The sequence below is a fragment of the Hippichthys cyanospilos genome, chromosome 9 (genome assembly GCF_059441005.1).
Source record: "Hippichthys cyanospilos isolate Australia breed blue-spotted pipefish chromosome 9, RoL_Hcya_1.0, whole genome shotgun sequence".
In the NCBI taxonomy this organism is placed as follows: domain Eukaryota; kingdom Metazoa; phylum Chordata; class Actinopteri; order Syngnathiformes; family Syngnathidae; genus Hippichthys; species Hippichthys cyanospilos.
Genome location: NC_142377.1, coordinates 10,623,149 through 10,643,579, shown reverse-complemented (window position 1 = coordinate 10,643,579; position 20,431 = coordinate 10,623,149). Strand labels below are relative to the sequence as shown.

General features: G+C 41.6%; 1 protein-coding gene across 4 annotated transcripts in view; it reads left to right on the top strand.

Moving 5' to 3' along the window:
- Positions 1-20,431, top strand: part of LOC148418779 (rho guanine nucleotide exchange factor 10-like protein) — a 117,665-nt gene that overhangs the window by 26,923 nt on the left and 70,311 nt on the right. For 3 of the 4 annotated variants that reach the window (XM_088423868.1, XM_088423867.1, XM_088423870.1), the window contains 9 exons: positions 2,231-2,339; positions 2,879-2,979; positions 3,108-3,185; positions 5,217-5,396; positions 7,490-7,606; positions 10,552-10,644; positions 10,927-11,097; positions 14,217-14,362; positions 15,804-15,976. In XM_088423868.1, the coding sequence (XP_088279994.1) occupies positions 2,231-2,339; positions 2,879-2,979; positions 3,108-3,185; positions 5,217-5,396; positions 7,490-7,606; positions 10,552-10,644; positions 10,927-11,097; positions 14,217-14,362; positions 15,804-15,976 (1,168 nt within the window). Of the gene's footprint in view, positions 1-1,108; positions 1,262-2,230; positions 2,340-2,878; positions 2,980-3,107; positions 3,186-5,216; positions 5,397-7,489; positions 7,607-10,551; positions 10,645-10,926; positions 11,098-14,216; positions 14,363-15,803; positions 15,977-20,431 lie in introns of those variants that run through there. The other variant, XM_088423869.1, reaches the window with a different exon arrangement.

Here is a 20,431-nt window from a genome sequence, read left to right as displayed (position 1 = left end):
TCGCGGGCCACTCGCTACCTGTCAAGTCAATGATTTATTTTTGTGAACACATCTCTACTTATATCCCAAAACAGGACACTTTGTTTACTATTTTTCTGCAGACAAACATTTATTTAAAATGCATTCATTTTTAGAACAGGTCTGACACTTTTTGTTGAATATTATTTTGGTTTAGAAACATATAATAATAATTAAGTGGTTGCTTTTTGATGACATATGTCTTCTATGATCCAAAATGAACACTTTATGTTGAGAATTTTGTTGTGTACCGATACAAATGAAGTTTTAAAGGTTCTAACGTTTAATAAATCAGGCACTTATGGCATGCTATAAATCTTTTTTTTAACAAAAAATGTTTTGCACTGATTCAGGGGTACTTGACTGAAAAAATATTTAACAGGGGTACGTCACTGAAAAAAGGTTGAAAACCTACTGTGCTAGACTGTTTTTTTTTTTTTACTAGCTTACCAAAAATCCTCAAAATAACAGTTAAAATTATTATATGACATTTTCTGTCCAAATTACACCGCGTAGACTAAAAAGCTTGGCCCTTTAGTGTCACCCATCTGTCTAGTATATGTGCTTCTAGTCGGGACTCACTTTAGCAAATTACCCAGCAGGTATTTTTCAAAGTAGAAGCCTAGTATTTCTCTGCCAAAATGGCAGACTTGCTTTGCAATTTTGGGCAATGGCCTGGCAAGGGCTGATTCTGCCTGCGTAGTAGACAGTGTAGTATACGCCAAGACCCTATTTGAGAAACGTCGGGATCTGTTTTTGTTAAGTTGCGTATCACGACAATCTCTGGATGGTGACGAATAGCATCTATGATATAAATTGGGCATCCAAACCTAAAGGGGTTCTGTGGGTTGAGGCCTTAGGAGGAGGCTAGCTTGTTTAAGAATAAAAAGAGTTTATAACGCAACGTGCTAACAGCTAATTACAAATGAAAAATAATTTAGTTGTCAAAATTATCCACATTTTGAAAGCTCACGCCTGGAAGTTAATCCATTCTAAATAGTACAGTAGATAGCACAATGTTGTAAAAAGGTTTTTGGCACTGTTGTAGCTCACCTCCTAAGCATGACTGACCGTTTGGTTACTATTGTTACGCATCGCTGAAATAGATAGGTCCTCCAAATCAATAGTGGGCAGTCTTTTACATTTAAGTCACTTTAAACAAAGTCACTCTTCAGCAGGAAGTCCATGCAAAATTTAGTTGATGATCAAATTAGGACAAGTTCGTCTCATCGACAAGAAAGCGGTACTGCTCGATGACACACGCACACACACACGTTAGCTAGGTAGTTTGTTCATGTCGAGTAATCACCAGCTTTGAAGCTTGCAAACTACTGTTACTATTAGATAAAGGAACTTTTCATTGCGCTTTGATTTCGTGTGCAGACTTATAACAAAGTTATAAGTTTGGATACAAACTGAAGTTTGACAAAATTATTAGCTGTAGGCTCTTTATTTATTTATTTTTAACCAGAAAGTGTAAAGGAAGGGGTAAAATAACTTGAGTGGGGGAACAGACTAGTGTTAATGACTACCTAGTTCAAGAATACAGTGAAAAAAAGAAGTTAAGGTACAGCTCTCCTAACTTCCTGAGCGTGGCATATGCTAACATTTCATTATTGAAAGTGCTATTTTGAGATGAATTAAATTGCAATTTAGCCAGTCATTTGTGAAAATTAGCTTCTGATTTGTACCAGCTAGATTTGTGGAAGCTATTTGTACCGTGAATGCTAGGTTGGTTAGCAATCAAAGTGGAAGTCTCTTTCGTCTGTATTATTTTCTTTTAAGAAGTGTAACGCTCGCTTATAGCATGCTTATCTCTGTAAAAGTAGCCCACTCATCCTATTGTACCTTTTTTAAATTTGAAAGTTTCTCTACTGGATGCTATTTTTGCATGTTTGTCTTACTGCTAACACTCTTTCAACGAATGACCTACATTTGCCAGCGTATCATCTAAAATTATGACAATGATGTGATGCACCGGTGTATTCTGGGCCCCCACGCGCTGGCACGGTCGCCATGCTCGGTGGTGGACTTTAAAGCGCACACTCAGCCACAAACACGCCTCCCCGCCACCATCTCGTTCACCGTTCTGATTAGGAGTCGCGGGGGAGCCGCAGATGGGAAGATTCCCAGCGTGACCGCGCCCTGAGAGTAAGCTATGGAGCCAATGACTGAGCTCTGATACCCTCCCCTCCCCTTGCACCCCTACCAGGTGCAGCAGCTCATGAAGGCGGCCAGAAGCAACACCAAGGATGGACTTGAAAAGACCAGAATGGCCGTCATGCGCAAAGTCTCCTTCCTTCACCGGAAAGAAACCATCGGTAACTTACTTTCATGTCTTTCTATAGTCTTTAGCCTCAGCAGTTTACTATTAGCTATATGATCTTTAGCCATTTGGGGGCTCTCGAGCCTACCTCGGGCGCTGACTTCAACAAATTTGTGCATTGACCTGAAAAAGGATTTTTTTATTAACTGTACACGTGATAGTCTAATTCCCACGTTCCTGACCTTTATACAAGTTTAAAGAAGAGGGTAAAAACTGTATGTTAGCTACCTGATCTTAGAGGTCTTTGAACTACCCCTCCTACTACTGAATTGCCCATTTTTGAAGGCGATACCAGATTTTCTTCAAAGGCCGATACTGAAAATCAACAAAATGCTCAATATTTCTGGCAATAATCAGCCCGGTCAATACTCAGCCTGACCAATAATCTGTTTATCCCTTAAGTAAATGCAAGTGTGACTTTTATTCTTTTCAGACTGGGTCCAAATAAAAAATGACAGTATTCTCTACTCTTCTACTCGAAACACTTTTAAATTGCACAGGTATTTATGATGATCTTTTTTCCTTGGGGAACAGAGGAAGAGGATGACGCAGGTTACCTGGATGTGGCGATATCGGACGTGACTCATCCGCCGCCGCAGCTGAGCGCCATGCCGGAGGGCCTGACCAGCCACCAGGTGGAAATTTTTCAACATCAGTCCATCTCTGACTCGAACTAAACAATGATATCCAGTAGCATCAATCCGCAAAGCCCCGGCCCCATCGCATCCTCTTGGAGCATCACCAGGATCTGTTTTCTTTGCAGGTTGTCAGGCGCCACATCCTGGGCTCCATCATCCAGAGTGAGCGTAGCTACTTGGAGTCCCTCCGGAGGATCCTGCAGGTGAGCCGAGGCCGTCCCCACCGCCGCACTCAACGGAAACGTGTCAAATGATTAATGGGATCGCTCCTCTTGCCAGTTTTTCGTCATTATTGCCACCTTGAAGGCTAAGAACAAACAGCGCTGGCACTTGATGTAATCCACAGAAAAAACAACAACAAGAAAGGCATTAGCGCACGCATTCACCTGTGGGCACATGCACCTGGTACAATGCAATCTCTCCTCTTGGTTGGTATTAATCATAACCTTGATCTTGTGCAATGGAAATGGCCATTACCCAAGCCTTGAGCACAGATTGTGGCATTTTCTTTTTAAAGTTAATAAATGCACATGAACAATTAGGTATTTGTCAAATTATCCTACTTTTTGGACTAGAAGGCACACCGGAGTATAAAATGAAACTACAAAAATTTAACAGTCATTATGTCATTATGTGTAAGCCGCACTGCACTATTAGCCGCAGTTTCCAACATTATTTACACAGAAAGTTGGTAGATAAAAAAGTTTTTACAAATTTGTTTGTATTTAAAAGTTTTTTTTTTCTTCAACATATTTTCAACATAACACCCACATACTCAGATTGTTAGAATACTGCACCAAAACAACAGTAACATGCCCGATTGTGTTTACTAATAGAGGGTGCCCCCTGGTGGTAACATAGCATTTCATCAGTGTCATCTGTCTCCCTTTGTTTACGGGGAGATTGTCCTCTGGTGGCTATTAAAAAACAAACACCGATAAGCTTCACTGGACTATAAGCGTGAGAAAAAAGTTTATAGTCTGAAATTTACAGAAATTAGAGAGAAACTTTTAACTTTTCACTGCTAAAAATGGCTAAGTAACTGAGCTATCCTTACAAATGCAAATTTGCAAATGCAAATACTGTAACTTTTAAATAGATTTCCCTGAAGTCAATACAGTTTCAAATTGATGCCGTTGTTTGGTGGGTGGCATCCTGAACATCGCCGCCGCTATCGGTCTACCCCTGTGTACGTACAACTGCTGGGATGGCTCCTCCTGACAGTCATTTATGATAACTGTCGCCTAGCACAATAGAAAGCAAAGCGAAGACAATCTCGTGACAGCTTCATGAGCGATTGTTCACACGGGACAAACAAACAAACAACAGCCAGATGGGACACTTTTCGATGTGCAGCTCGCTGGAAAAATGTTCGTCTTGTCACAGCGTCCAGTCGAGTGGTAAAAGGCGGCGTGTCCACAAGCCCAATTAGACTCTGAAGGTTGTGACGTTCTTCACTGCTGGATGGATTTCTTTTTGGTGGGTGGGGGCGGAGAACCTTGCAGAAGAAAACAAAGAAAAGGACCGCATTATGTCCACTTGAAGACATGCGGCAGGCTCCTTCTCGGAGCCTTTATCAACATGTGAGTGAGTCCGCTGCTAGGCTTTTACCTTTTACGCCTCACTCACCTTTACTTCTAAACAAGTTCAAGTCACTACGGTCCTCCACTTTTTTCTTCTTATTTTGAGGAGCGTTTGTCGATTAGAAGACTCCCAACTTTATGCTTTTGTGAGCTAAATTAAGGGACCACTTACACACACGCACACACACACACACAAACTTCTACAAGGTGTTATGCTATCCAGATTTTGCAGCTTCTCTCTTTCTCTCTGAAGTTCTCGGTTCTAATCTCAGGTGGTTGCCAGTATTTTTTATTTTTTTTTTATGGGTACTTCTTCTTCCTGCTGCAATCCGAAAACATGTATGGTAGGATCCTTTTTTTAAGTGGCTAATTTTTCCAGAAGTGTAAGCTAATTGTTAATTGTTGCTTAGCTAAGGTGTATGCTTATCTGGATGATGTATTAAAAAAAAAAAAAAAAAGTACTCATTCAAGCAGCCACAGTTCTGCAAATTGGATAATGGTAACAATAATAATTAGGCCCTGACTGATATTTTCAGTTTCCAGAATGCATCACTATATGCCTGGAAATGCCTACAAATGTAGCTCCAAAATGGAATAAATCAGACAGTTCATGTTCATGTTGACTGATCATGTCATACTTTCTCTGTGTAGGAATACCACAAACCTCTGCTGGAAGCGGAACCACGCATCCTGAGTCCACGTAAAATCCGGCCCATATTCTACAGAGTGCGGGAAATCACGCATTGCCATTCCATGTTCCAGATCGCGCTGGCGTCGCGCGTGGCTGAATGGGACAGCTGCGAAAAAATCGGAGACTTGTTTGTTGCCTCGGTAAGTGTCAAACGTCCACAATCTTCCTTGTGTGTTCAGTTTTTTAATATTAGTTTGTTAATGCTGGCCGGCAGAGCAGCTGCACTTGTTAGCATGTTGTCTACAAAGTTTGGAGGTTTCCGCACCGGCCTTTCTGCGCATCAAAATGTTTGCATCAAATGTCTTGGCATATCTCACCCTCATAACCGATGTTGCATGCCAAGATTTACAAATTAATCTTTTTCTTCTGCTCAAAAGCTGTGCTGATCTTAAATCTCAAGCAACGCTGTCGTCGGAAGGGATTTGTTAATAATTCCTTAGATAAGCTTGGGCGAGAACCTCTTGCACACATAACGGTTGAAAAATACTGCAATACTGCAATACTGCTCGGCAATAAATCGAAATCGTTCAATTAATTAGTCTCTTCACTCAATCAATCAGTCTCTTCCGCCTTCCAGGGTTGAATTCCAATTGACGACTATAACCGACTGTCGCATTGGATGAGTTAACTTCTCAGTATAAATGATCTCGGCTGTGCAATGTGTCCAAAAATATCTCAGAACTGAGCATTACCTCTACCAAGGAGGATTGTTTATTTGTTTTTCGCATCCAGAAGTTATATTTCCACCTTTCGCGGGGCATCGTGCCACCAATTTTTTGACTTCTCAGTGAATAATGCATGACATTTGCTCCAGTTACCCTCTACTCTAATGAGGACAAATGCTATAGATGGATAAAGTTTGAGCTAAGTTACTATTTGGGTGTTAAACTACTTCTCTCTTGCTAACCAAAACAGGGGCACCTTTCCTATCCAATTAGAGGTCTAGAAGACCTCCGTTCTGCGCGCTATATTTTTCAGTGAAACTTTGCTGATGAAAAAAACATCCTCAATAACCTCTGAAAACTGAGCATTACCCGCACCCGAGGAGACTTGTTTATTTGTTTGCACTTGCCATTTTTTTAAGAACTTTAGATTGTCCTCTGCCACAGTTCAAGTGAGCTGCAAGTGTTAGATTGAGAAAATTGGCAAGCGCGTATCAGTAGGAGACATGCATTCTGGCCTGAAAATGAACACATTCAGCGGGACTTTTTCATTGTAGAGTTCTGCACCCATTAGGTCCACTCATTATTTGTTCATCAGCGCCAAGGGTTGGACCCTCTAATTCTCTGCTGGGCATCATGCGGTTCTGCTTTATTGCTGTCCTCAGACAGACTGAGCACCAAATGAGCCCTCGGTGGAAAAGAAAAGAAGGAAAGAAAGTGCTAGGTGGAATTGACCTTTCTTTTCATCCAGGAATAAAGTGCAAGGAAAGCATAGTGTGTGTGTGTGTGTGTGTGTATGGGGGGGGGGTAGTAAAGTAGAAATACCTTCTACGTTTCTCGGGGATCTGTTAGTGATGGGCGAGTACCGATACCAAGCATCGGCATCGGGTCAGGTATTGGTATTTAAGATCATTTAAAATGATCTGTCGTTGTTTTTTGGGGGGGCGGATTTTGTATATCCGGAGTAATAGGGGTATCGTTTCTTGGTATCGGTGTGCATTCAGGAGTAGTGTACCGCACTGATATCGGTCTGAAAGACAGCGGTATCGAACATACTAAGTTTTGTACTAGGGATAGGCCAATCAGGCAGGCCTATTATTGCTGGTGACATTTGGCATTTTTAAAAAATCGACCATCTTCAAAAATCCAATTGTTGATAATAGATCCATTTAAAACTTATTCAGGGCATAAATTCAGGGAACTATTTATTTTGGTTTTAATTTTACTTTATAGAGATTCTGCCGACTGTGTGGGAACACATTGTGCCTTCAGTTTTTTTTTTAAGACAAAGATAATGAAAGCAAGTAGCTAGCCCTTCAACAGCAATAGTATTTGAATTTTTCCTTCCTTGTGCACAGAATGAATTGAACTCATAAATTAAGGCACTGCTACACTTGTATTTTTACTCACGTACAGGGGGTGAGTACTTTTTGTCACAAATAAAGATAGTTGTGTCTGAAACTCACTCTGAAAGCCCCCGCAGTGAACACTTTGCCTCACACCTCAACATGGCTTTGTTTGTGCCACAAGTAAACACTCATAAAGACGCTTTCTCCTCGGTGTGTCCTCAGTTCTCCAAGTCCATGGTGCTGGATGTGTACAGCGACTACGTGAACAACTTCACCAACGCCATGGCGCTCATTAAAAAGGCCTGCCTGTCCAAACCCGCCTTTCTGGAATTCCTAAAGGTGAGATTTTGTTTCATGAGACATTTTTCCCCCCAAATAAAGGATGTGTTGTTTCTTTTCCTGGGTAGCGTTTTGAGCCAATTGTGTCTCGTCTACCCCCCGCCCCCCCAAGGCAGGTGGCCCTTTAATAATGCATACGTCTTGGCTTTGTCTAATACTTTCCACAACTTACCTTTTTATGTGTTTTATAAATGTCCTGCTCTTGTGAAAATAGGTCCTATTAGATGTAGGCTCTTTTTATGGTTTGGGAATATATACTCCATTTTCTCAAATAGTGGCCAGGGGCAGTTTATTTACTAGACTGCAGCACCGGGTGTTTATTTGACACAGGTCGACGGAGAATGGTTACTTCCGTTTTTCAATGGTAAATGTCTTTCTGTCTCACATTATTGCCTTTTTGGGGCCCTTTATTGCTAATTACAGTCAATGAAAGTTGTTTAGTTAAAGTCGAAGATAAGATGAAGTTAAGCAACCCGTGCGTGTTACTTTTGTTTTGCTGGGGTCACTTGAGAAAACCACCTTGCTTTGAATGAGAAGGAGACACTCAGGCAGGTGTCTGGGAAAAACCTGAAAAACAAAAAAACCAACAATATTTGAAAATTATTCCTCTAAGTCTCGATTCACAAAACGTCTCTGCAAAAAGTGCAAATATTACTACAAATGAATTTGAGTGCAGTGAATCGCATATTGGTTAGGGCTTAGACTTCCCTCCTTCCTTCCTTCCTTATCCCTGAGAAAATGCTCCACAAAAATAGAAAATTGCTCCTCAAAGTCAATGATTCCCAAAACTGCTCTGCAAAAAATGCAAATATGCCTATGAATGAATTTGAGAGTAGTGAACTGCATATTGCTGAGGGCTTGGGCTGCCTTCCTTCCTTCCTTCCTTCCTTCCTTCCTTCCTTCCTTCCTTCCTTCCTTCCATCAATCATCCCTTCTTCATCCTGCCTCCCTTGCTTCCTTCCTTCCTTCCCTCATTCTTCCCTTCCATCCTTCCTTGTTTTCTTTCCTTTTTCTTCCCTTCTTTCTTTACGTTCCCTCCCGTTCTGCAGCTTCGCCGCTCTTGCCGGTCCCCCGAGGAGAGGGCACTCAAGCTAATGTTGCCGGCGGAGCATTAGCGCCTTGTAATTTCCGTGGCGTCAAGTCGCATCTTCTGCCGGCGTCCGCCGCTTACGTCCTCCCGTCGCCAAGCCACCTACAAGTGACTGCGCGATGAATAACAAATCATAAATGAAGCCCGCCGGGTGTCCGGCCGTAGACTGTGACTCCGCTTGATGCCTCGCATAAATGATTACTGGAGGCAGGATTACTGGAGGTGCGGCTTTTTGTATTGGCAGAGAAATTCAGGTCCTGTCCTCAGTGTTCAGTCAGGTGAAGTATAGTCTCTGAGACAGTCCCGGGGCTTTATCTGCCATCTTTGTTAAGCCGCTGAGCTTGAGCATCACTGGCCTGATTAAGAAAAAGCTATGTCTTCAATCACTGCCGCTTATGTATTTTCTATTATTCATAGCTTTTTGAATTATTGAGAAGCTTCTTCAGCGGTGGAATTGGACGGGCTCTGCAAGCTTCTATGTATCTTGGCTCTTTTTAGGGCGCTAGTCAGACCCCAATAAGTGTTTTGCTATTCACTTATGGCTAATAAGTTTACATACTCAGAGGTCTGTAAACGTATGAGCAAAACTATTTGTCTGCTAACTAGTGGTTAATGCTTGCACACGCAATTCTGTTCATAAGTTTGTATACTCGAGCAGTGATTCTCAAATGGGAATGCGCCAAGGCACTCCGTGGGGTCCGTGAAGAGTTTATTGGCAAGTCCGATGTGATGCTCTGTCTTGATGGTGAAACGACCTGTTTTCTTTTCAAGTTGAGACCAAATGATTTGGAAAATGAAGCAACATATTGTTGAATTGTGTTAGACTTCTTTGCAAAATTTTAGATGCCTTTATTTAGTACATTTTCTACAGCTGTTCATTTCAATTAGTTAAGCAATTTGGTAGGGGGGTACAAGGTTGAAAAACAATATGTCAAAGAGAGTAAATCAATGAAAAACTGAATTAGCCCACTATAAAAATTAAGGGGTATTCAATTGCTATATTTTTTAGACCATGAGGTGTGTCAAACAGCTCTGTTTTAGCAAATTTTCAGTGTATAAGGCACATTTCTACATATAAGTTATTGTAACTGTATTCAACTGAATGATTCCATACTGCGCTTGTTTTTCTGTGTGACCTGTCTTCAACTCAATGTTACACAGCACCTCAGCGTCCTTACTTGACACGTTCTTTTCTTAACTTCATTCATAATCCTGTCAGTCAGTTTCCCCCTTGTAGTCTAGACCAGAAGCATATGCTCATTTTCTGTTATTAATCATTAAAAAAAAGAAAAAAAAAACCTGTCAAGCAAGCGCAGGAAAATAGATGTCAATAACTTTAATGATCTATTATGATGCCTTCATTCACCGGCAAGAACATTACCAAACTCCTCAGTGTTTTACTCCAATTTTGAGTACTGACGTTTTTATCTAATTACAGGTTATGGCTTTTAGAAGTTATTCATGCGTCTACTCATCGGAAGACTCACAGATAGCTTTGTGTTTTTTGTTGTTGTTTTTTTTTTCCTTGAACAGATTTTGTATTTGAGCTCATTAGATTGGGAAATTGATTTTATACTTTAGTCTAATTGGTGTTCAGTGATAATGTAAGAGTGATCCAGGGTCTAGTACCAGCACAAATTGGGCTGAGCAAAAATGAAGTTATTTTGGTTTCTTCCAAATTGAAATAATCTTAAATCTTCATTAAAGATGCTTAAAGAGATGCCATGCCAATAGAATACTTAGAAGTGTTTTAAGTATGTTGTTTTGTCAGAGATTTTTCGCCAAAATTCTTAGTCAGGGAAACAGTTGATACATTTTCTGTCTATGTGACTCTGCGCCGTTATCGTCCCCACAGAAGAAGCAAGCGTCTAGCTTGGACCGCATCACTCTCTACGGCCTGATGGTGAAGCCCATTCAGCGATTCCCACAGTTCATATTACTTCTACAGGTACATTTAACAAACTACGACACTGGGGGTTGAAGGAATGCAGACATTTTTTTTCCAGCCAACACCAAGGTGATGATTGTTGTGATGTACAGTATTTTACTTTTTTTATGGTGCCAACTCACTATTCGCACACTTAAATTCACGATTGTTTATCTATTATAATTCCAAAGTAATGTGTCTGCTGCTTGCCCCACATGCACAGATCTGTGCTATGAATCCAAATGTGAAAATGCAGCCTTTGCGAGCCGTAATACCAACAATCACCTTGAGTGCCTCCTTCAGGACATGCTGAAGAACACGCCAAAGGGCCACGTGGACCGCCTGCCCCTGCAGCTCGCCCTCACCGAGCTGGAGACTCTGGCCGAGAAGCTCAACGAACAAAAGCGGGTCGCCGACCAGATTGCCGAAACTCAGCAGCTGGCGCGCAGTGTCAGTGATCGTCTGCTCAGTAAGGTGACCAATCACAACAAACCCACTCGAAATGTAAATATCCCGTTTATTGGTCAAAAAAAATGACCAACCCAATATTATAGCAGTCAATTTTACAATTTTTGTGCATTGTTTAACAGTAAACAGCCTGAGTTTTGACATTAACTTGGAACTGTTTTCTTTTTACGATGCACTAAAACATTGCTTAGTGATACCATTATGGTAAGCGCCATATGAATGAAAACTCACACCCGTAGATTTTTTTTTTCGTGGAATGCAATGTCCTGTGGCCGACCAACCATCGAGGACCTTTGCTCTAGAAGATCGAGAAGATGTGTTTTATTTCAATATGAGGTTAAACATACTACGTCCAATGTGGTTCAGACGTGTAATGACTCAGACATGGATGGCATAGGAATCTGTTTTAATTAAAAAAAAAAAAAAATCCATCCAAAAAACGTTTTGTATTGGCTTGGGGGTACTACTTGGCTGAAAGAAAAAACATCACGAAATACATCATTGATTGCCCTTAAAGAATCATCCTCTCATGTTGTTTTTCTTCCAAGGAATACTTCTACTTTTGCTTTAAGACGCAATTAATCAACAATCAATTCCAGACAGTTGCCTGAATTCTAATTATCATCAATGATCTCTCGCGGGGGGATGTTTTTTTTCCTCCTTATGATAAACTCTTGAAAATGATGCCTGCTATCATAGCCACTCTCCATTAGTGGCCCGGAATGAGGTCACGCAGCTGCACGTCTCAACAAATGCTGCACTGTATAAAAAGAATTAGACGCTAAATGACACATTTAATTGGAAACTGTGAAGCGTGCAAACCCCTCCCCTCACTACTTCCTCCTCCCAGTCACACAACCCATACATTCCGGGCCTCAGAGATGAGCCGATTGGACCGGTCCGCCTTTATTCCTCGCGCCCGATTCATTGCAGTGACACTGCAGAAAGGGAGCCTGCCTCTTCTTCTATTGCCCCCATAACAGTTCAATGAAATATTCATTCTTTGCCTCAAACTGTCTACGCTGGCCAGATTGAACAGATAACAGTGAGTGTGCGATCGCCCCCTCACACACACACACATATACGCGCACACACTCGCAACATACATAAATGTGCCGCAAAGCCCATTGTGCCCTGATACTGACAACTTTAAGAATACACTCTTACAGGAAGGAAGCCATTAAAGCACCCATCACTCCCTTTATGGGCCCAGGCCTCAAGCGAGTGGCCGCATAGACGTTGCCATTGTACGGATGTCCTCCAAGATGCTTCCCCGCAATGCAGATGGCCATACGGGCATGGTATCATGAAAAGATTGAAAGCTATATTTGAAGGAGCTGTATTGTGAGACTAGTTTCAGATAAGGAGTAACACAAGTGCTTACATGTTATAATGTTTTATAAAGTAAATATCATAGAGTGCCAGTTTCCTTTCCTTCCTGAACATGTGACTACAATGAATCTGAACTGATACTGTATATACAATATCTGTTTTGATATCTTGGCACAACGGTGGCGGGGGTCACGCAAAAGCATTTTCCCTCTTTTATGAACTTGCTTTGTGCTCATACTGAGAAAAAAAGCTTGACATCCATATTTGAATGAGCTCCTCACTGCTGGCAGCATTGAGAGCCCAGCTTCAGATTGGCGCATAATGCATAAAAGCGGACGGACGTATTGATTTAGACACTCGTAAAAGAAGCAGGATAAAGAGATAAAAATGCCTCCCCTTGAATAAAACTCTGTTATTGGGTGCTTAAATTATAAACATTTCAAACCCGATATGCAGCAATCTATGCGCCCATTATTCCATGCACATACCATACCTGCATGACACGTCGATTGGAAAAACCATTAAAGGGGTATGAAGCCAATTGTAACTTGCTCTATCGATCGTCTTTGAGCTTTACAAAAAGCCACATTTACATAAACATCAGCTTCATAGAAGCCCACTAAAAAGTAAATGGTCTTTGTTTACAAATCAAAAGTGGATCCTAGGTTATCGAGACATTGTTGATGAGGTTATAAAATAAAAACGTATGCCAGGTTTATGGAAAACTAACTTGTCTTGGATTCTTTATAATGTGTTTTATACAGCTCGATTCGTCTAAATGCGGCATTCTGAATACTATTGCATTTGTATAATTTCATTTAAACAGCAACATCTATTTTCCCACTTGCTGTCCGTCGAAAATGACATCATAATTGCTCAGAGCTCAGGTAACAACCGATCACAACTCAGCTTCCGAACGTCGCATGACTAGACTCAAAAACCAATTCAGCCATGATTGCTTTTTACCAGAGATGGAGCAACTGTGATGTCTTTTTCACTCTTTCACTTTTTCACAGGAAGTTGAAACTAGGGCTTGGCAAGGAATCAAAATAATTTGTTTTTTTACACTTTTTTTTTTCCAAAACTGGCCGGATGCTGGAAATGTGCCTTACAAGACATGTTTACAAAATGTTTTATTACTGCTACTGTACTTCCATGTGTCATTTAAAGGGTTATTTCACTTATTTAGCCATTTTTAACAGTAAAAAGTTAATATTTTGTCTCAAATTAATTTAATAACAAAAATATTTTTCTATTTACCGTTAATACACTTGCTGATGACTGAAATTGACATCACTCAGGTACTGACCAATAACAGCTCAGCTTGTGAATCTCACATGACCAAAAGGTGAGGCATAACGGGTGGTTACCCAAGCCTTAAGGTTTAATTTTATGTTAAAACTAATTTTAAATCACTATTCATTATATTTGTCAGAATATTTCCCAAAGTTTGTTTTGTTTAGTCAATAAATCAGACCTTCAAATAAATGTTTGTTGGGTTTATTTCTGCCATTAAAATCCATTAAAATCATAATCGTCCGTCCATCGTTAATTTTTTGGCCGTATCGCTCAATTCTAGCTTCGACTAAGAACTTAATTGCTCACATTTAATCTCCTATTTTGACACAGCCAGTTGAAAAAAGAGCTTAGAGCTAAAATGCCACCTTTGCCTCACTTCAATAGTTTGTTTTTACAACCTTGAGTTGAACTCTGAAGGATGGTGACTTTATTTCGCCTCGCCATCCCCCCCTCGGCGCCTCGACTGATCTAAGCCTTGCGAATATCCCTTGCAGCAACTAAACCTGGAGCAGGGGTCCCTGGTCCAATGCGAGACACTCATTGAGACCGTGTACGGCGAGCGGGGACAAGTCCTCAAGTCCAAGGAGCGCAAGGTCTTCCTCTTTGACGACGTGCTCATCTGCGCCAATATAAATGTCAAGTAAGTCCTGTCGGGAGGAGCAAAATCTCCACTTTTTTCTCTTTGTGTATTGGCGGTGATTTGAGGTTTCCTCGGGAGACTGGCGGCAAATGGCAATTAGGTTAGGTGTGAGGATATTCTGGCGGAGCGCAGCAGATGTCTGCGAGGGGTTCTGGGTGCTATCAGAGCGTGCAGGAGTTCAGTCGGCTTTTGAAACAAAACGCTAGAATGCCTAACGACAGCTGCGGAAGCCCTAGATTACTGACTTGGGCTCTTTCCTATGAATCATCTGTGACAGAACAATCCGTCTCATCTAGTAAAGCAGAGAGGCATTTCTATTTGGATTTTTTTTTTTTTCAAAGCTGCCGCTCGCAGCCCTCATGTCAGAGTAATTATCGCTCCATGTATCATTCCACTGGAGAGTCCCAATGTTGACTTTGCCTGCCCTCTAATATCTCGACAAACTGAGCGCAATGTTGATTGTCTGCGTGATTGCATGAATACATGAATGACAATGAGCTTCTCGTCGCAGCATGCAGTCCGCTTCTGGTTGGGAACATGCGTGATGAGCCACATTCTAATTACAAACACACTCGCGTGAAATTTAGAGAAGATGCTAGATTCTCTTCAAACGCATACCAAAAATACTGTCGTAGGCTATGTGGAGGAAAAATTGTCTATGCTTGATGATTTCAATGGGCATGCCTGAAGTCAGTGGTTCTCAAATGGGAATACTTATACTTCAGGAGGTACCTGAGATTTCAACAAGGTTTTCGTGGGTCTCAGCAAATCAATTTCAATGCTTTTTAATCCTGTGACAGGAACAGCAATGTTTTCAAATTAAGGGCAAACTAAATGGAACATCAACTTATACTTAAAAAAAATGATATTGTTTTGAATAAAAATACATGTAAATAAATAGATAAATACATATGTATGACTATTTTACTGGTACTTTCTAGGATTTTAAGCAGATATCTCCCCGTTGCTAAAACGTCTTCAGTGGGAACGGCTACAGTGTCAGTTGAGTCACTTGAAGTCTTAAACTGCCCTTTAGAATGAAATCTGACAAGTCTCGCTAGTCTATATGAGAGCTGAGAATTGGCATTAATAGTAAATGTACTGGACAACATTGTGTTGTTGACCTTGGTGTTGAGTGAAGTGTATTTTGACATTTCTTGATGAATAGCATGAACACTTGTTGCTGTGGTTTACCTTGACTTATTCCTGAGTAAAAAAAATAAAGATATACTTAAGGCGGAAAAAAAACAAAACACATTTTCTGATTCAAGGTACTTTTATTACTCAAGGACTTGTTTCGGCTCTTGTTTATAAAACCATTTTATTCATAGAAGAGAAGTCGCCTAACAAAAATACATGTCAGTCAGACATGGTCTAAAACACGGTTATTCAAATGAGTGGGTGACTCCACCTGGTTTACCAAGTTGTCATTTCCCACCAGGGGGTCTCCAGACATCAGCAGCCTGGTCCCGGTAGGGCCCAAGTACACCATGAAGTGGAGCGCCCCCCTGCAGCAGGTGCAGGTAGTGGAAGTGGGTCAGGAGGCTTGCCAGGGCAAGGACGCCGTCTTCCAGCAGAACGCCAGCAAGCGGCAAGGCGGCGGCCACGCTTCAGGTGAGCCCAAGCCCAGATCAAGCGCCCCTCATCCGTTTCATCCATTTGCCACATGCCTATCCATCAAATTCATCTCCGTGCATCCAAACATTTTCCTCCGAGGGCCACTCGGTGAAAAATAGGAGTCGGCAAGCTTCAGTTTCTTCAATGGCAAAAAGCAAACTATCGAGGCAATTATATATTGTGACGGTGGAGCTTTGAGATTTGTGGACTGCAAATGTCATCCGGGCCGTTGTTTGGACACCCCTGAGTTAATCTCATCACTCTTCCTGACTTTTGGAGTGACTCAGCACGGCTAATCAGTTTCTGTCCTCCAGCGTTTTGCGGAGGGCCGCAGACGAGTCGGCTCTGCTTGTCACTCTGATTGAGGACGATGTTTGCGAGAAGGGATAGCGATGACGGCCACTTGTTCCCGCGCCAACCCCCGGGTCGCTTTATCTCCAAGAGAAATGCGAGGGGAGACACCCCCCAACCCCCGCCCCTCCGCCGCAGCGTCACCGCCGTCTCATTTCACTCTCTGATAGACCACAAACACGTCGGCAGCGCAGTCATCAATCTGCCCAGATTGCGCCGCCGTTTCCCAGGCCCAATTAGGGAGCCACGCGCGTTAGATAGGAGCTGGCGCCCCAGCCACACTTCTTACTCTTTGGGATGCGTGCACAGCTTCACCAGATTTCCGACGAATGTAACGCTGGACATATGCCGCCCATTGGAACAGTAAACCCTGTAGGAAAGGGGGGCGACCATTCGGCTTACGTTTGCTTTCATTTTTCGTGGCGTTTGTTCTCAGTCACCTTGTGCTTTTTGTGATATCATGAAATAAGGCCAGCTGTCTCTACTTGCCCTTCCATAATTACTCAAATTGGTTATTACTATTTTTATTGCTATTTTTCTTTGCCTACTTGTTCTTGTTCTTCTATTGCTTCTCCTCCTCTTCTTTCTTTTTCTTCTTTTCCCTTTCCTCCTTATGCTTCACTCTTTCTTCTCCTTGTTCTCATCCTTTGGCTTGTTTTTTGGTTATTTTTCTTTGCATTCTTTTTCCTCTTTTTTTTTCTTCTCGTGCAGCTTCTCCTTGTTCTTGTTCTTTCTTTTCTTCTCCTTCCATCTGTTCTGCTTGTCATCCTTTCTTTTTCTTCTCCTTTTCACTTCCTTTTCCACTTTTTACTTCTCCTTCTTGTCCTCCTTTTCCTTTTCTAATTATATTTCTAGTTATCATTGATCACCAAAATTCACATGGATACAAATGCGTGAGCTCAAATTTTGGAGGTTATGGACATAAGCAGTTTGTGACGCATTTCACTATCGCCATTTACTTCATTTACCGGATACCAGATAGTTCCTCTCAAATTCGCCACTGTTTAGTTGAATACATTGCTATGATTCCGCTGTTCTGCCGGACACATTATGTTGGTAGCATAGATATATAAACATAGATACAATTACCACCTACCCTACTGGAGTGCTTTTATTGTCCGATGCGTTCCCGAAGCTTTTGGATACAGATCAGAAGAGGGATTACATTCACCTATATTCCCGTGATGACGCTGGAAATCCGCCCAAGAGTGTGAACACTGTCACACCTACGCGACTTAGTGCGGAAAAAGCTGATGTTTGGACGGAGCGCTCTGGGCTCTGGCCATTTGAGAGCGTGAAAAGCTGCATCCGGGCCTCACAGGATTACGCTGGATTACAACTCAGCACATTCACCTCAGGAGGGGTTTTTCCCCAGCTCAAATTCAGGCAGAGGTGATACTGTTCCGATCGTTCGCACAGGAGTGTATGTCTGGCTTGGACAAACATGAAATACAGATATATATTAAATGCAGACCTTTTTTTTTGGTCTGGTTAGTAGTCAGCATTTTGTTGATTTACGTTTTTTTTTGTAGTAAATTTTAGACAATTATTCGGGTTGTTAAATCTTAACAGAGCATTCCCAGGGTCGACAGTTTATCTTAAAATGAAAATCGCTTCTTATTTTTTTCTTCAGCCATGTACCCTCTAATCAGCAACTTTTTTTGTAGCTATATATATAATACGTATGTCTAAATTGAACGGCTAGTAGTTGCCCGAGTCACAACCTTAAGAATTTAGACAAACAATGTAGTGTTCCCTCGCTACATCACAGTTCAGTTATTGTGGTTTCACTTTAAGACTGAAGATTGAAGAGTTTTATTGTCATATGCATTGTGATACCAAATTCAAATTGTGATATGACGTTCTTTTTCTGTTTACTTCACTGAGCAGACTACATTTTATAATCAAGCAAATAATAAACTAGGCAATAACACATAAACAAAAGAAACAGTAATAGAGCAATAAGAGTGGTAATAATGAACCAATAACCAACCAATAAATGAATAGACTGAGCATATTATTGTGGATTTTCATATATCACCTTAACAATTTCTATTGTAAGTTGTAAGTCAAAAAAGACAATCATTCTTAAACATATGGCTTTTCATTCATGATGATATCTCGTGGTGTACCACGCTGTTTGTCTTGATCTATTTCCTCCTTCGAAGTAGGACCAGACAGAAAAAAAAAAAAACAATTTTAGGTATTTATTTCTTTAACAAAGAAACTAAAAACAAATGGAACAGAAACAAAATAAAAAAAGTTAAGTTTACTTTGCAGATTTAAGTTCTTGTGGGTATGTTTGGGAACGTAACCCCATGATAAATGAGGGAACATGTATTTAATCTGTGCCTACTACGTTCTTTATCCTCTGTGTTGACCGACTAAAATTACTGCACTGCTTTTTTAAGGGGCTGTATACTGTATGCATATGTCTATTGTACTGCTAGCGGTAGGCCAGGTGACACGCATCAGAAGGAGCAGCACAATAAAAACTTAGACAATCAAAGTAGCAAAATCTGTGGATTCTCCTGCGATTGTCCCAAAACGAGCTGACAATTTCATAGTCAGGAAAAAACCCTGATTTGGTAAACCTGTTTACACGTCCACATTTTTTTTTTGCACTCACCTATTGATTTCCTTGCAGCCATGGCGGCAGCCATGAGCTTCTTGTGTCCGAGACATCATTAAAAGCAAAGCCTTACCATAGTGGCTCCTTAAGTGAACATCTCAAGCCCATCCAAACATCCTCTGGCTTCCACTCGTGAGGATAGACAACAAGTCCCTGGAGGACGCGCGGCTAAGCCCGGGTACAGCCTGTGATCTTCTTTGTTTATTACACGCTGGCGGTGACGCCGCGCGACACCTCTGCAGTCAAATGTACCTTGCGGATTTAATTAGGCGCCGGCGAAGGCGCGCCATCGATTGGCGGCGGTTGGCGAGCGAGACTTTGAAGGTAAGCGCCGCCTGCGAATCGATGCCGTGTTTTGCGTCTAATAAGACACCTGCGTTCCTTTTGGCCCAGCAAAGGGCATCATAACCCCCAATAACAGTTTCTACATTCCGCGGCTTCAGCTCCACTCCGTAATGATGAAGATCGATCTAGCCGCAGCACACCACACCTTTTCCATTTTTTTTCTACCGCTGCACTTTGTGAAGAACCCAGATGCTGTTTTTTAAACTTCTAATAGATTTTTTTTTTCCGTATCTGCCAAATCCCTGTTCATTAGCCCTGTGTATATACATTATTTCAAGAAGGCGTACTTTACTCCTGTTTGACATGATCCCACAAGCAACACAGTGGAAAAGTGCTGCATTATTTATTAAACGTAAGAATCACATTTGCAGTGGTATCTATGAATGTAGTTTGTGCAGCAGATACGTACTGTTCTTGTAATATCAGCCATTTTATTTAGATCTAGTCTGCCGGAAGACTGCGTCACTAATGATAATACATATCCATACAGTATACAAAAAAAAAAGGCATCCGTCCATTTCTAGACTCACTTATCCTCACAAGAGTCGTAGGCTTGCTGGTGCCCATCCCATTTGACTTGGGGCAATAGGCGGGGGACACCCACAATTGTTTGCCAGCCAATCACAAGGCACACAGAGATGAACAACCATCCACGCACCCAATCACACCCTAAGAACAATTTAGTATGTTCAGTACAAGTTCCATGCATGTTTTTGGAGTGTGGGAGGAAACTGGAGTGCCTGGAGAGAACCCACATGCGCTCGGGGGAGAACATGCAAACTCCCTACACGAAGGCCGGAGCGAGGTGGATCTGAACTCGGATCCCTGAACCGTGATGCGGATGTACTATCCACTGCCCCAGCGAGCCGCCTTAAGGCATACAATATTTTGCAAAGGACTCACAATTTAGCAATTTGTTTTTATGCTCCCATTAATTCGCTCATAATTTGAAAAGTAAGTTGGAAAGTGCCTCTCATGACATTAAAACGTATGAAATTACATTTGCTGATATCTGCAGAAACCCCATGAAGTACCTTCACAAACATCCAGCTGTACTCGTACCCCCACTCTTACCCCTTTTAAAAACCACTGGTTGAGCATGCAAATTTCTGCACACAAATGCA